At 42.3% G+C, this 14,671-nt stretch overlaps 1 protein-coding gene across 1 annotated transcript in view; it reads right to left on the bottom strand.

Moving 5' to 3' along the window:
* The window catches only part of LOC147707736 (uncharacterized), a 551,277-nt gene that overhangs the window by 326,461 nt on the left and 210,145 nt on the right, over positions 1–14,671 (bottom strand). Inside the window, exon 8 of the mRNA XM_086925663.1 lies at positions 5,563–5,703. Coding sequence (XP_086781789.1) covers positions 5,563–5,703 — 141 coding nt within the window. The remainder of the gene's footprint in view (positions 1–5,562; positions 5,704–14,671) is intronic.

Below are 14,671 nucleotides of genomic sequence, written 5' to 3'. Positions count from 1 at the left end.
CTCAGAGGCGGGGCCATGGGTCACGAGTCACGGGCGGCTACACAGAGGCGTGCAACTCTGCAGCCATCCGCCTACCAGATCGCTCCACAACATCATGGACTTGATGTTCTGTTCTCGAAGCGACCTCTTGATTGGTTCAAAGTTCTGTCGCAAAAGTTGCACCTGAAGGATGAAGTCAGGAAAGAATTGGATGGTCGTGTTCTCAAAATGGAGATCTCCGTGGGTAAGGGCATCTTGAAGGATTGCATCTTGGTTCCTAGCTCTATGGCGATATAGTTGGATAGTCTCTTGGGATGGAGTGTCTTCAGGATAAGGTCTTCCAGGAAGAGATTGGCACTCTGCCCCTCTGCCCCTCACCACATAAATATTGTTGCGCCTGGCGGGGTCCTCCCGGGCCTCCAGATTGGTGGTGATTGTGACATTCTGTTTGGTAAGTATATCAACCTGCTCTTCTAGTCTCTTTGTTTTGGAAAGTAGGCCACTTATCTGTGTTTCAGCTATTGTAAATTTATTGGCGATATTATGAACATCAGCTTGTTGCAGGATGACATCCACTGTGACAATGTCTAATTTAGGCTCCAGCGTACATCGGCGTTCTTTTATAGCGGCCATGATTACCCATAAAGGGAGTTCGGGCAAGAGATCATAACCACACCATCGCAGGTGTAGTGATGCCAACAATATATTTGCCCAGGTTATTTGTCTGTGCGGGTTTAGGGCCCTTATTCCTTACCATGTCATTGAGAGCTCCAGTGGAGTACAGCATACAGCAAGGGCCAAGACTGGCACAGCTCAGCTCTTCTACTCACTGTGCACCCACGGCCCCACCACAGGTTATCAGTACAGTCGGAGGGGATCCAAGGCACTGCCAACCAAACAGGCTCCAAAGCACCTTCCTCCAGCCCCCACATGTCTCCCTCGAAGGCTAAGCAGGAAAAATCTTACACAGGGAACAGCACGCTAGGGCAGTGCATAATATCGAGAGCCAGCAGCTCAGTGCCTTCTATAGATGTCACATCCCCAAGCAGGGCAAAAAGCAAGAAAGAAAAGTCCCCCTGACCAGCTCCTCAATCCACGAGACACTGCAGCATGAGTCTCCACAAGCAAGCCCCGGATGTAGGGGCCCCGCCCACACCTTCTTGGGCCCCAAGGCAGCAACAAGAGGGACCTGAAACCCAGCACAAATCTTAGTCCCAATCTGTGTTCCGCTGCTCACGCAGATATACTGCGGGGGGAGGCACCCCACCCAGCTCAGCAAGAGCATGGAGCCATTCTTGAGGCCCGCCACGCCAGAGGCCAGAAGAGGGAGGTTGCAATAGCTGCTTGCACCAGTCCGGTGCCTGCCACCACAGGTCTCACTTACTGCTCTCGCCGGGCCAAGTGTCAGGGTAGAGGAGTGTCATGTGCAGCTCCCGCAACGATGTTCCCGGGGCACTGGCCCCGGCATGTCTCGTTAACGGTCGCAACCCAGCACCGCCACAATCCAAGGCCACTGCGACTACATGCCCCCAGGATTTCGGCATCCCCTCACAGCAGCAGCCAGGGGCAGTGGCACTATATATGCCTGAGAAGGGAAACCACAACTCCGGCTCCTCCAGCCCCGGTTCCAGGGGTCCACCATCTTGAGCTGGCCTCGTGGGTGCACAGTTGAGCGACTATTCCTCCTTCACAGAGCGCCCCTCTCTGACACAGAGCTCTCAGAAAAAGACAGGTGATGTGTCGATTTCAGGTACATGCTTTTGGGCCGAGCACTGTTCGGATGTCAGATGGATGTAAGGGGATTAATCACTGACCTCTACAGCAGCTCGTTCAGTGGGCAGCCATACTTTTTGGCAGCTAGCCACACACCCCCTACTGATTGTAATCTCAGTGGGTATCCCTCAACGATCTGCCTAAATGAGTAGAAGGACAACACATCTCCAATGCGTTTCCCTTGGACATGGGAGGATGGGGCTGTCAATAATCAAATAGTCGGCAATAAATAAACATGGGCTTTGATCTATCAAACATGTCTGCCACTGTCTCCAGCTCACACTTCTAAGTGTCCCGGAAGAAATTAGAGAATTCCAACACTACAGGAGTTTCAAGGATCAGAATCTGGGCCAGAAAACTGTGTACAAACATCATGGTGGAGCAGAGTTTAATTGTCATGCATGACACATTGCGCAAGTGCAAACATATACAAAACTCTGAACGCCTTGGGTAGCTGTGGCAGAAACGGTTGGATTCAATGTCCGCCATCCTTAAAGTCACAACTCTGCTTGCAATGCAGGGATATAAAAGAATCCAGCTGTAGATAAATGGCATGCAAAGTAACGATGTGCTGAGATGCATCGACAGAGGGGCAAAGGTAAAGTGTCTGACTTGGAAAAGGTGAACTAAACTTCAGGGCAGATTTATGCTGCAGATGTAAAGTATCTTTGTGTTGCAGGGGGAAACTGGGTTGTGTTGAAGGGAAGAACTACTGATGTGTTAAGTGAGGGAAATAGGGTTGTATTGGAGTCGAAGGGTGTGCAGAAATGGATTGCTTTGCTGGAGGAGGAGGGGGCAAGTGTAGTAAGATATACCAATCTAGTTGCTGAATTGCACATTGCGATCAACCTAGTTTCCCTGCTTGACTAAATTGTGTGATCCTAGGCACATACATTATTTCACCGAGCATCATTTTTGTTCATTATCACATATGAGAGCAGTTTCAAATACTTGAACGGATGTGCATTGTACCCAAAATTTGTCTTGTGTTTGATTTAATATTCTACAACTTTGCTCTACCTCTAATATGAATGTAAAGACATGTGGACTGTATACATGACAACTGACTTGTCTCTTATTTAACTAATACCATTGCATTAGGGCAGGGGCAGGTATGTTTCTCTGGTCTCAAAAAATGTGAAGTACTAAGGTGAAGTGTGTTAATGAAATAAAGTTCAGTGACTTTTGAAGTCAAACTATCATTTGTCAATAAATGTTGAGTATATTTAATGCACTAAGATATGGGATGATATTTAACATTTCTAAATATTTCTAGATTATACGTTCAGAATTGGTTTATAGACATCCTTGCTTTCTAGCAAAGTTCATAGTTAAAATTTACTTTAAAATGTGCCATTTGTTGCTCTGTTTTTCAAACTTTTCTTGAAAGAAGAACCTTCCCCGTCCTGAACCCAGTTTATCAATGTCATGCTCCCTCGCTTTGCTTGCTCGCTACTTCAGAACCATTCCCATCTTTTATGCCTCACCACTTTCAAATCTCACCAGCCACCACTGCACAGAACAAACACCTCAATCACTCATCCTTGTATCTCGAACCATGAACACTTTAACCTTTATTCCAACCACTATCCCATACTCTTAATGTCTGAACCCTTAACCCTATACCCCTAATGTGTAACTCCTATACACCAAATCCATAAACCTTAATTATTTTCCGTTAACTCTTAACCTGGTTCCACAAACCCTTCACACTTTACTGCTGCAAACCCTTAATCATATGCCCTAAGCACTTAACGCTGTACACTTAACCTTTAGTCCTTATCCTTGACCCCTTTTTTCATTACCCTGTAAACCTAACACCTCTACTTCAGACCCTTAAACCTAAATATTTAACCCTATACCCTTAATCCCTAATCTTACACCCTTACTCCCATACTCTCTACCTTTACATCCTAACACTTAACGCTAACCCCTTAACGCCTAACCTCTATGAATCAAACCTTTATCCTATTCCTCAAACCTTTACATTGTACCCTAAATCATATACCATTAATCCCACCCCCCTTTATATGCCTTTTCACATACTCTTAACCCCAATCTTGTAACCTCTTTGGTCCTTTCATACAATCCTCCTTCAATATTCTTTGGGAATAATGAACGGTGGATCATAGTTCAAAGTCATTCTAAACCTCAGTCACCTAACATAGTGGGAGATATTTTAGCTTGCATCTCAATCAAAACATTGATAAGAGCTCCAAAGGGAGATTAAGAACTATCTTCCCGGTTATAAGAGGCTAGTGAAAAACTTGCAGACAAATATTGGTTTAACAGATTTTGGAAGCAAAAGCCCAGGATAGGACAGGAATTTACTTTTAGGCAGCATAAATCCTTTTCTCATATTGACTATTTCCTGATTGGAAATTATTGTGATACTCTAAGGTCGTAATAGGAGGTATAATCCTCTCAAAATATGCTTATAAAAATGTAAGAACTAACACCACAGCACTAAATTTGCTATTATAGTGTACAAATGAAAGTTTACAATGGTAGATTTCCAAATGAAAACAAGAATTTCACTCCCTTTGGGATGGTATGGGACACAATGAAGCATGGATTACAGGTAATTCCAAGTCACTCTTATGGGGTTTCGCTGTGAGAATAAAAAGGGATCTGCTCGAGCATTTGCATAAGATTAAAGATCTAGAAGAAGAATTGACATAAAGGGTCAGATGTGGAAAATAAGATAAGACTTTATACAATTAAGAAACATTTAATAGTGATTGCCTCTTTGCACAGCTATGATAATTACAAAAGTTGAGTGTCTTTGTGCACCACTGTGATAATGACAATTAATATCATCACCCAATGCTGCTGGGGAATCCTAGCTTGCTGCAATGCTCACATTGTGAGCTATCTGGCTATCTCTGTACATGACTCACCTTTGCAGGAGTAGATTTTTCCAATATCACATGAGATTGCATACCTTTGGATCCACAAATCCATCCACACAACCTTACTTTCAGTTTCGTGCCTTACAGTTATTTGTCAATGTTGGGATAGTTATTCTGTGCTAGTCCAACATGTTCTCAGTGGTGTGGTAGCTGCATTAAAGCCATATTTGTGACATGCGATTAGGTACCTAGAATGGCCTCATCACAGCAAACACAGACCTCCACTTCTTGAACAGGATTATATTTTGCATGTAGTGTTTTGCTCTCCACAGCCATACAAACAATTCTAATTTATAGGGATAATATGATACCCCATTGAGGTCAAAACTATTGGCCTCTGTTGAGTCATTTAACCAGATTAGAAAAACACCAATTTTCTTGTCCTGAGCTCAATTTTCCTATCAAATCTATTGGCGGCCATCAGAAATGTTGATTTACAAAGAGCTGGCTCTTGACACTTTGTTTGAAATATGAATTGAAAACAATCATATCTTCTACCACCATTGCATGCGTTCCTTTTAATGATATGAGCTTTGGGGTGATTGACGCAGAGGGTGTAATAGATATTTATAAAACACGCAGCTCTGTAATCTTTTCCTGGAATAAGAGGGCTAACAAATATTGAATATAAATAGTATGACAAAGCTACCTCACTACTACTAGAAAGAAAACAACATGTGCTTGTTTGAGAAATACATGAACAACGTTTTGGAAACAGTTGGATGCTGACAGAAATAAAGGATGCACTTGCCCCAAAGGGTTCGGTGTTTATAAATTACCATGGAGTCAGGCAAGTCTGTCAAGTAGTGAAAATAGGTTGCTTTAAAGGACATGCACACATACAAAGCAAAGGCAGTGTTGCCAGTTCAAACATATTAGCACATTTGCTAGAAATTACCGGTGTCTGTAGTTGAGCATGTTGGCAAGTGTTTGAAACATGGCCGGGCCACTCACAGCTTGATAGCAATCTCCTTTGGGCCTTTGAAGCTTTTGCACGATTTCGTTGCACTTGGAGTACAGCTTATCAATGCCGAGATCACTGAAATGCAAGGAACACATAATAAATAAATAACCCACTGCGACATCAAGTACTGCATAACCCCAATGTCAAAATAACTTGGCCATCCCACAAAGTAATGATCTGACCATGAGCACATAAAATATCAACTGGGATTCTTAAGTAACATCACAAACTTTTGATCGGTCCGACTTTTCCTCCTTTTATCTGTGGCAGAAAGCTGAAACTAGCTCTAAATGATGGGTATTCAACACCACACATGACATATTTTGTTCATAGTCAGGATGCAGTACCTTATAGAGGGATTGATCCACAAACGTACTTGTGCACACACGTCTAGAATAGATTTGACCATAGCATTATTTATAGGTGAAACAAAACTTGAATTTGTGCATAAACATGGATTTACTCACATGAACAAGTACTCCATGATGTAATTTTAAGTGTAAGTAAAGCTTCTCCCAAAGTTGGGCTGTTTGGTGTTCTAGGGCAAAGTTATGGTCTATAGACAAAGGCATCGCACTGCTGCACGAGAAGTCCTGCTTTGTCACTGCATAGCTGCTACGCGAGGAGCGCGGCTCAAGGTTCTAGTGGTGTGAAGGGTTTTCAGGGCCTACCACTATGTCCCTCAATCGTCTGCACCTGAGTCTTTCACACGGAAACTCACTTGCAGCTCTCCTGAAAGCACCTTACAAGATGCAGCAATCTTGCCAGTTATCGACTGCTCCACGAAGAACATGCCAATGTGCGTAATGGGTTTTCACATGGCAGTGTCTTGGAGCATGGTCGCGGCCCCAGTCTTGCATGCACCCAGGCATAGCATTTTCTGATTCTTACCTCTACACCTCATCCTTGCTCTTTTTGGGCATTCATTTTTGGAGGATTATAAATATTGTAAACTGGTTAGTTTTATGTTGAATAAACAGAGAAATCTAGAGGTTGGAGGACAATATTAGAAAAACAACATTAATAGGAAGTCTCTACATTTTACTTAGAATTTATTTATCCAAGATGTAGAAAAGATGCCCCTGGTGCATTTAATACATGGTCATTTCTGGGCGACCATATAAGGGTTCTGTTTCTAACCATCTTTGCGGAGTATCAATTGAGGGTCCATCTTTGTTGCGTTAATCACCCCCTGCACAGCATTCGTTTGTTTTCTGCCCTTTATAAGATTTGCAGCTACATGCATCAAGGTATTTAGGAGTCGCAAACGGTGCGAATCGGTAAATTCGGCCGTTTGCGATTCCTAAATATCTTTTTTGGATGCATCAAACATTTTTAGGAAAATCGCTATTTTTAGCGAATTCCAAAAATGCGATTGCTTTTAAGGAATCGCAAATTTGCGATTCCTTAAAAGCAATGCATGATTGCATTTAAAATTGCGAAATTGCAATTAGGGGGTGCAAATTACCACGAGGTTGAACCTCGTGGTAATTTGCGAAAAAGTTAAAAATGCTCAAAATTGCATTTTAAACACTGTAATGTTACAGACACACATGTCCTATGAAAGCCCAGTAAATAACACATAGATGGGCAGAAACATGTTGACCCCACTTTAAGTGGAAACAACCAAACCACTATTTGGTAGATTTCCCACACGCATTTTATCTATGTCAAACTGACCATTGAATAAACTTTTTGTATGGTACAGTCTTTGACATTTTTAAATCACATTTCTTTTTGACACTCTTGCCACGAAGAACCAGCTCCGCAGTAATCTAGCGTTGTAGCACACCAGGGAGGCATTCGGCTTCTCCTGGTGGGCCCGATGATGAAGCATGTCACCATCCAGGGTGGTGAGTGAGGGCTTCCTGAAAAATCCCTACTGATTTCCAATGTGATTTATCCAGGTTGATTTTTCCTTCTCTGCGTTCAGTGCTCATACACTTTACGACACTCTTCTGTTGTTTAATAAGATTGATCAGGGGGACCAAGAGTGCCCTTTACCCTCTCTCTCAATTTGTTGTTACTAATTGAAGTTTTGAACAATGATACCTTAATAACTGTACCCATGGCCTTTAGAGGGTATTTAGTTATTCTCAAAATGACAAGGAAGGGGGTGGGATAGGTCTGAGGGTGGTCTTCTGTACTATTTTTTCTCAGCATCACTGATTTGTCCTAAGGAGAGAATGACTGGGTTAAGGATGTGCCTATGTAAAGTAAAAGTGATGCCCTCCTACATGCAGATTATACAGCCCAGGGTATGCATTATGGATACAGTGCATTGTTCTATTCTGTGCCGCCATGCACAATTAAATCTATGTGCAGAACAGGACAGATTCAGAAGAGGCACATTTCTACAGTGGGCAACATTATGAGGTGCGCAAGATGTAGACAAAGAGGAATTAGAGGGGTACTATATTATTATACATTATTCTGCTGTAATGTTGCTTCTGAAAATATCTTTCAGAATTGGTGGGTACTTTAATTTCTGTTCTACGCCAGTTAAGGTTGTGGGTGGAGCCAATAGAGTAAGTAGGTGGAGTCAGTGGAGAAAGAGGGTGGAGTTGGGGGAAGTGGGTGTGACGTCCTACAAACATTTGAGCACCTGGACTTAATATTTTACAAATTAAGCACTGCAGTATATATAACAGAATTGTGACCCTCTGCTTATTATTGCAGACTAAATAATATTATAATAAAAGACTGACATCCTCATCTTGCAGTTTAAGATATACTTGAATCTGAAGAGAAAACCGAGGGCTTTACAAAGTAGGATCTAAGATGTGATGATCATTCCTTAAGGATCAGAAAGTATGATGAATGGAAGGCTTGATTCTAGACACCCTTTGGCCATTTTGAATATGCGGTTTTGTAATGCCCCTACCATATTCCAGAGGTTCATGGATGGGGTTTCCTTTGACATACTTACCCAATTTGCTAATATTTATGTCGAAAGTTTGATCCATTCGCCTGGTCTAGTTTGGTAAAGTTCGCACTTATGAATTTTCACCCTTCGGTCAAATACTTTTCAGAGGTACATGTTTAATCATCAACCATAATTTCATTCAGCCCCTGAAACTGCACTTGCCTCACCCCAAACTTCCTGATTAAGCATATTGACAGAGCTAATCGAACAGGTGGAGGACTTACATGCATTTAACCCCTTTGGTGCTCCATGAGGCACAGTGCTCGTGTGCTCATGACGAGCTGAGCTCGTCATGACCACACCCATTTCTATTAGGCCCCAGCACAGGAGAGGAATATCTCAAGCAGCTAAGGTGGTAATGATCTCAGTTTAACATGTCCATTTCGTCTACAAATATGATTCAAATAACTGAGTTTTTTTTTCTTTGGTAATAAACATAAACCCTTTAACTTTTAAAACAAAATCCTGAGTTATAGATCTCCTGGCCTCGCTACAAACTTTATTGTATCCTTCTCTGAAATGCTGCTTGCATTCATGAACTTTGCTCTCTGGACTATGCCTCTGTGTGTTCTAATAAGTATTTCCTTTTGACTTTTTACCTGGTCTCTTAGTGATCACTTTTGCGTCATCTTTAAACTTTACGAGCACTGTGATCAGCTATCACACTGACCAATCATCTTGAATATTTTACTTGTTTCTTATGCTGCATAAATCCATTATTGAGCTGAAGTGCCTCTATGAGAATAAGTTTGGGCATATCCTTCCTTTGTACATTCATTGTATACAATGATACATTAATGGCTGTTGTGCTATGTCGGGTAATTGTTTCTTCACGCCTGTACAATATATATTTACTTTGTTGCTTTTAAACAAATTGCACCCCTGTCTATGTGGGTCTGTAGATTGCTGCTGCAGTACACACACACATAATTAAAGGAGGTGTCTTTTTTAACAGTCTCATTTGCTAAAAAGTATTCAGGCCACAAAGCTGACCTGTTGCACCAGAGAAAACTGCTTCTCAAAGAAAAGCGGAGGCACTGAACCTTTGTAATTGGGTGAGAGGTGTACCCAAAGGCATGGTTCTACATATTATCCCAGTCTGGGACAAATACTTTTGTCTTCTTGGCATTGAGCTTCAGCATGTTCCTACTCATCCAGGCCTTGATGTTTGATAGACAGGCCATATTAATGTTCAGCATCCCACCAATGACTCAATGCCAATGGTGCAGCAGAGGCATCAAAGCAGCCCCCTTTCAAGCCATATGCTACATCATGCTGGCATGACAGTGGCTTAATTGCAACACCTAGGTGGACTGGGTGCCATCCAAAGAAGGGTAAAGTACATAGCCCCAGACTGGCCAAGGAGAACGTAGAACACCTTTTCTGAAACTGACCCAGAAAAAAACAGAAGCTTGTATTAAATCTACATGCTCAACTACATAAAAAATATAAGGTATCCTTTAATGTAACAGCACACGGCATCACTGTCGACAAGTCAGTTGCCTATTGCAATATCAGGTAAATCAAAGAGGTCATAACTTTTTTAGAGCCATGTGGGCAATGGCTGTTCACGATTACACTTTCCATAGGAACCTCAGAGACAAAACAAACAGAAACAAATAGGAGAAGGTTTATTCTTCCCTGTTGTGCAATATCTTGATCCAAACAATTGCCATGTGTGGGGTTGCATCTCAGTAATAATACAGATAATCAGAGACAGAAAATTTTGCATAGGAGTGTATGGATGCAAGGCACGCAACGTGATGTGCGTGGCTCCATTTTGTTCAAGCACTTGTAAGTATTACATATGGAGACTGCCTGTATGGAAACTGTTTGACACAAGTCAAATACTAGAATCTCCATAATCGTAAAAAGGAATTCAGGTATTTGAAGAACAGTTTATTATAGCGATACTATTTTAAACCAAAATATCGACTGCTAGTATCTTTGGCAAAGCATTCAGCAGTATTGCTGCTTTTCATAACTCCAGAGGGCACACTTTCCTAGTTAATACATTTCAATGTATTTGAGTTTTGAGTTTTGTGTTAACACTAGACTGAGCAATACAAAAGTTTCATAATATTAGATTCAAAATTACGTCCACTATTAAACTAGAAAGAGACTTTTGTGCAGTTAACATGTCTCAGAACTCAAACATAAGTGCTCCAGTAACATTCTTACAAGAACAGGGCAATGGTTACGCGCATTTGAAAACTATTTAGTGGCAATTGATGAGAAGAAATACGAACCAGAAAGAAAAAAAAGCCATCATGTTAAGGGATACTGGGAGTTGCTGGCAAAGAGATTTTTGATACTTTACTCGAGTATTAGGTTCCAGCTGGTCAGTTCATTCCTTTAGATGAATTTCAAGAAGCAGTTAAACGTCTAGAAAAACAGTTTGATGAGGAACCCAATAGTATGATAGGCAGGCACAGGTTTTCTATGAGAAAACAGAATGAAAATGAGAATATTGAAAAATACATCGCCTGCTTGAGGGTGCTAGCCACAAAATGTGAATATAATGATATGGTTGATGTATATATTGGGGTTCAATTTGTCTTCTATTGTTATGAGAAAAAGATTCAGGAAAGACTTTTGTCATTCAGAAATCCAACGCTTCAAGAGGTAATTGACATTGCCAAAAGTATTGAGCGTTCTTTAGAAAGCTCAAAAGAACTGTCAGCTGCTCAAAATCCGAAAATGAATGTATTTTCCCATCAGGATAAAAAGAAATATGGCCAGAAAATTGAGCCAGTAAACAAAACAAGTAATATTACAGATTCTAAAACCTTTGTCTGTTTCAGATGCGGATCAAAATTTCCCAAAGCTGATTTCCCGGGATGCCCAGCGATCGGTAAGAAATGTACAAAATGTTACAAGTTTGGTCAATTTGCTGGTGTTTGCAAACGTTTTAGACCAGGAAATTTTTCAAAAATGAAAGTGAGCAACGTTGACGAATTTGACGAGGAGATGTGTTCGAACATTGTACTTACTGTTGATGATAAAAATAGTGATGTCAAAGGACCAATTGGAGTTGCCCACATTGGTGAAGTTGAACTGAATATAATGGCAGGCTCTGGGACTCCCATCACAATTGTCTCTGACACAAAATATGAAAATAACTGGTCACATGTTGGATTTATCGCATCAGATGTCAATCCGAAAGCATATGGTGACTTTGATATAAATATATTGGGATATTTTCAAGATTGTTTAAATGTCAAAGGCAGGTCAATTTCTATAAACATTTACGTCACTGAGCGAGGACGTAATATTGTGCGGTGGAAGGACTTAGCATGTTTAGGAATTATCCCCAAATCCGGTGCGGATTATCCAATAATTTTGAATGATATCTTGCTTGCTTCTGTCCAGTCTTGTTTCCATTCTTCTTCTCAATATAGTTTAGATGCTGTTCTAGGAAAATATGAATCATTATTCGAAGATCGCATTGGGTGCTTAAAAGGTTACGAGCATTCTATCAAGATAAAGAAGAATACCATACCTATCAAACATAAGGTAAGGCCAGTACTTTTGTCAATCAGAAAAGATTTGCCAAAATTACTTGATAAATTAGTGAGGAAGAGATAAATGAACCAACTGATTCTTCCGAATGGATTTCGGCTATTGTTGAAAAAGAATGGCGAACTCCGCCTATGTGCCGACTTGAGATCGCTTAACAAAAATATTTTGGTGGATTGCCACCCTTTGCCTAAAATTCAGGAGATCTTAGTGGCTATCTCTGGATCCAAATATTTTTCTCTGATCAATCTCAAGTCGGCCTATCATCAAGTTAAACTCTCTGATGATTCCAAAGACTACACTACTTTTGTGACCGCGTTGGGTGCATTCAGATTTATTAGACTTCCCTTCGGATTGGCATCATTCGCTAGTGTTTTCCAAAAGTTGATGGAAAACATCCTCAAGGGTGTGAAGGGTGTTGAGAAATTTCAGGATGATATTTTGATTTATGCTTCTACAGTTGATGAACACAACTGCATTCTTGATACCATTCCTAATAAGCTCAATGAGAGAGGTATGAACGTAGCTAAAAATAAGTGCAAGTTTCTACAACAGGCGATTGAGTATTTAGGCCATTTTATCAGCGAAGATTGCATCAGGCCCAAACTAGATTTAGTAAAAGCTATCTCTGATGCCCCTAGACCAGAAGATAAGGATTCACTTAGGTCTTTCATGGGCCTCAGTGAATACTTCGCACGATTTATTGAGAATTACGTGGAAAAAGTGGAACCGTTAAGGTGCCTACTGCGTAAAGGAGTCAGATTTGATTGGTCCTCTGAACAGGATTTAGCTTTTTTAGAGATTAAATGTGCCATTATCAATGCCCCTAATCTACATCCATTTGACTCTGAAGGCTTTTCTTGCTGCCACAAATTTACCGGCCCTTGAGGGCTGCGCGCTGCATCCTGCCTCATCGGGACTTCCATTGCTGGCGCCACCGGACCCTTGGACCACCACTCCCTGTACCGCTTGCGGCGAGCATGCCGCTGACGTGGTTACCACGCGCCAAGAGGCGCTCAAAAGGACGTCCCGGGCCGAGACTCTCTGGGAACTGTGCTTTTCTTGATGCCACACACTTACCAGTGATCTAGGGCTGCGCTGCATCCTGCCTCATCGGGATTTCCATTGCTGGCGCCACCGGACCCTCGTACCACCACTCCCAGTACCGCTGGTAGCGAGCACGCCGCTGAGGCAGTTACCACGCACCAGGAGGCGCTCAAAAAGACGCCCGGGGCTGAGTCTCTCTGGGAACTGTGCTTGTCTTGCTGCCACACACTTACCGGTGCTCTAGGGCTGCGCGCTGCATCCTGCCTCATCGGGACTTCCATTGCTGGCACCACCACACGCTCGGACCACCACTCCCAGTAACGCTTCTGGCGAGCACGCCGCTGACGCGGTTACCAAGCGCCAGGAAGCACTCAAAAGGACGCCCCAGGCAGAGTCTCTCTCTGGGAACTGTGCTTTTCTTGCTGCCACACACTTACCGGTGCTCTAGGGCTGCGTGCTACATCCTGCCTCATCGGGACTTCCATTGCTGGTGCCACCGGACCCTCGGACCACCACTCCCAGTACCACTTGCTTCGAGCACGCCGCTGACGCGGTTACCACGTGCCAGGAGGCGTTCAAAAGGATGCTCGGGTCCTCGTCCCGGGGGACGCGCGCGGCGGCGCCAGGAGAAGCCGGGACAAGGGCGGGCCGTCTTAGGCCGTTAGTGGCCGGAGGAGGCTGGGCTGGGCCCCCCCCAAACCTCTGGAACGAACTTGGACTGTGTATTTAAAAGGTATGGAAGTTATATTGTGGGAAAAGGTTGTTAATTGTATTGCAGTTGTTTTGGGTTTGCATCATCTTGGGCTGTAAGTTAAGTCACTACATTTGAGGATTGAGCACTGTTCATTTCTCATAATTAATTTCAACATGGCCAGAAGACGAGCCACAAAAACCCTGATGGAAAAACCCTGCACTGGAATAGATACATACTTAGTAAAAGCAGTCAGTGCTTTATCTGAGGAAATTTACCGCACCGAGAGGCGTCTATCTAGGGGATCTAGTTTTGCTTGTGGAGACCAGGCTAGCCATAGTGTACTTTGGCCAGAGAAGATAGACAGAATGTATCTTTGTTAGGCGCTACTTTAGAAGATGAAATTGGTATAGCTGTTAGTGTGAATAACAATAATGACAACCCTTCTTTCATCTCTAATACACCTACTCAATCTATACTGGCCAACTCTCCCCCCCCTCCACAGTAAAAACAAAGGAATGTAAAAAGAAAATAACAGGTCAGGGAAACTTTAAGGCTAAGAAAGACAAAAGAGTTATCACACGAGGGGTCCAGTAACAACAAGTAATAAACAGGGTTTAGATGCCCCCCATGGTACATTAACTTTAGAAGCCATTTCCGATAAGCTAATTGAGCTGCATAGGCCTTTTTATGATAGGTTAGACAACCTAGCCAAGGAAGTCCACAAGTTGAGTGGAACCCTTGATTAAATGAATGCAAGGACACAACAAGATAGATTAAGGTTAGACGTAAACAGTGAGGTTATTACATTGGACCCTGTTAGCAATAGCACTTTAATTGTATCCAAAACAAATAATCAC

The sequence above is a fragment of the Lissotriton vulgaris genome, chromosome 6 (genome assembly GCF_964263255.1).
Source record: "Lissotriton vulgaris chromosome 6, aLisVul1.2, whole genome shotgun sequence".
Taxonomy (NCBI): domain Eukaryota; kingdom Metazoa; phylum Chordata; class Amphibia; order Caudata; family Salamandridae; genus Lissotriton; species Lissotriton vulgaris.
The sequence above is the reverse complement of the archived record's forward strand: the minus strand, read 5'-3'. Positions and strand labels throughout refer to the sequence as shown.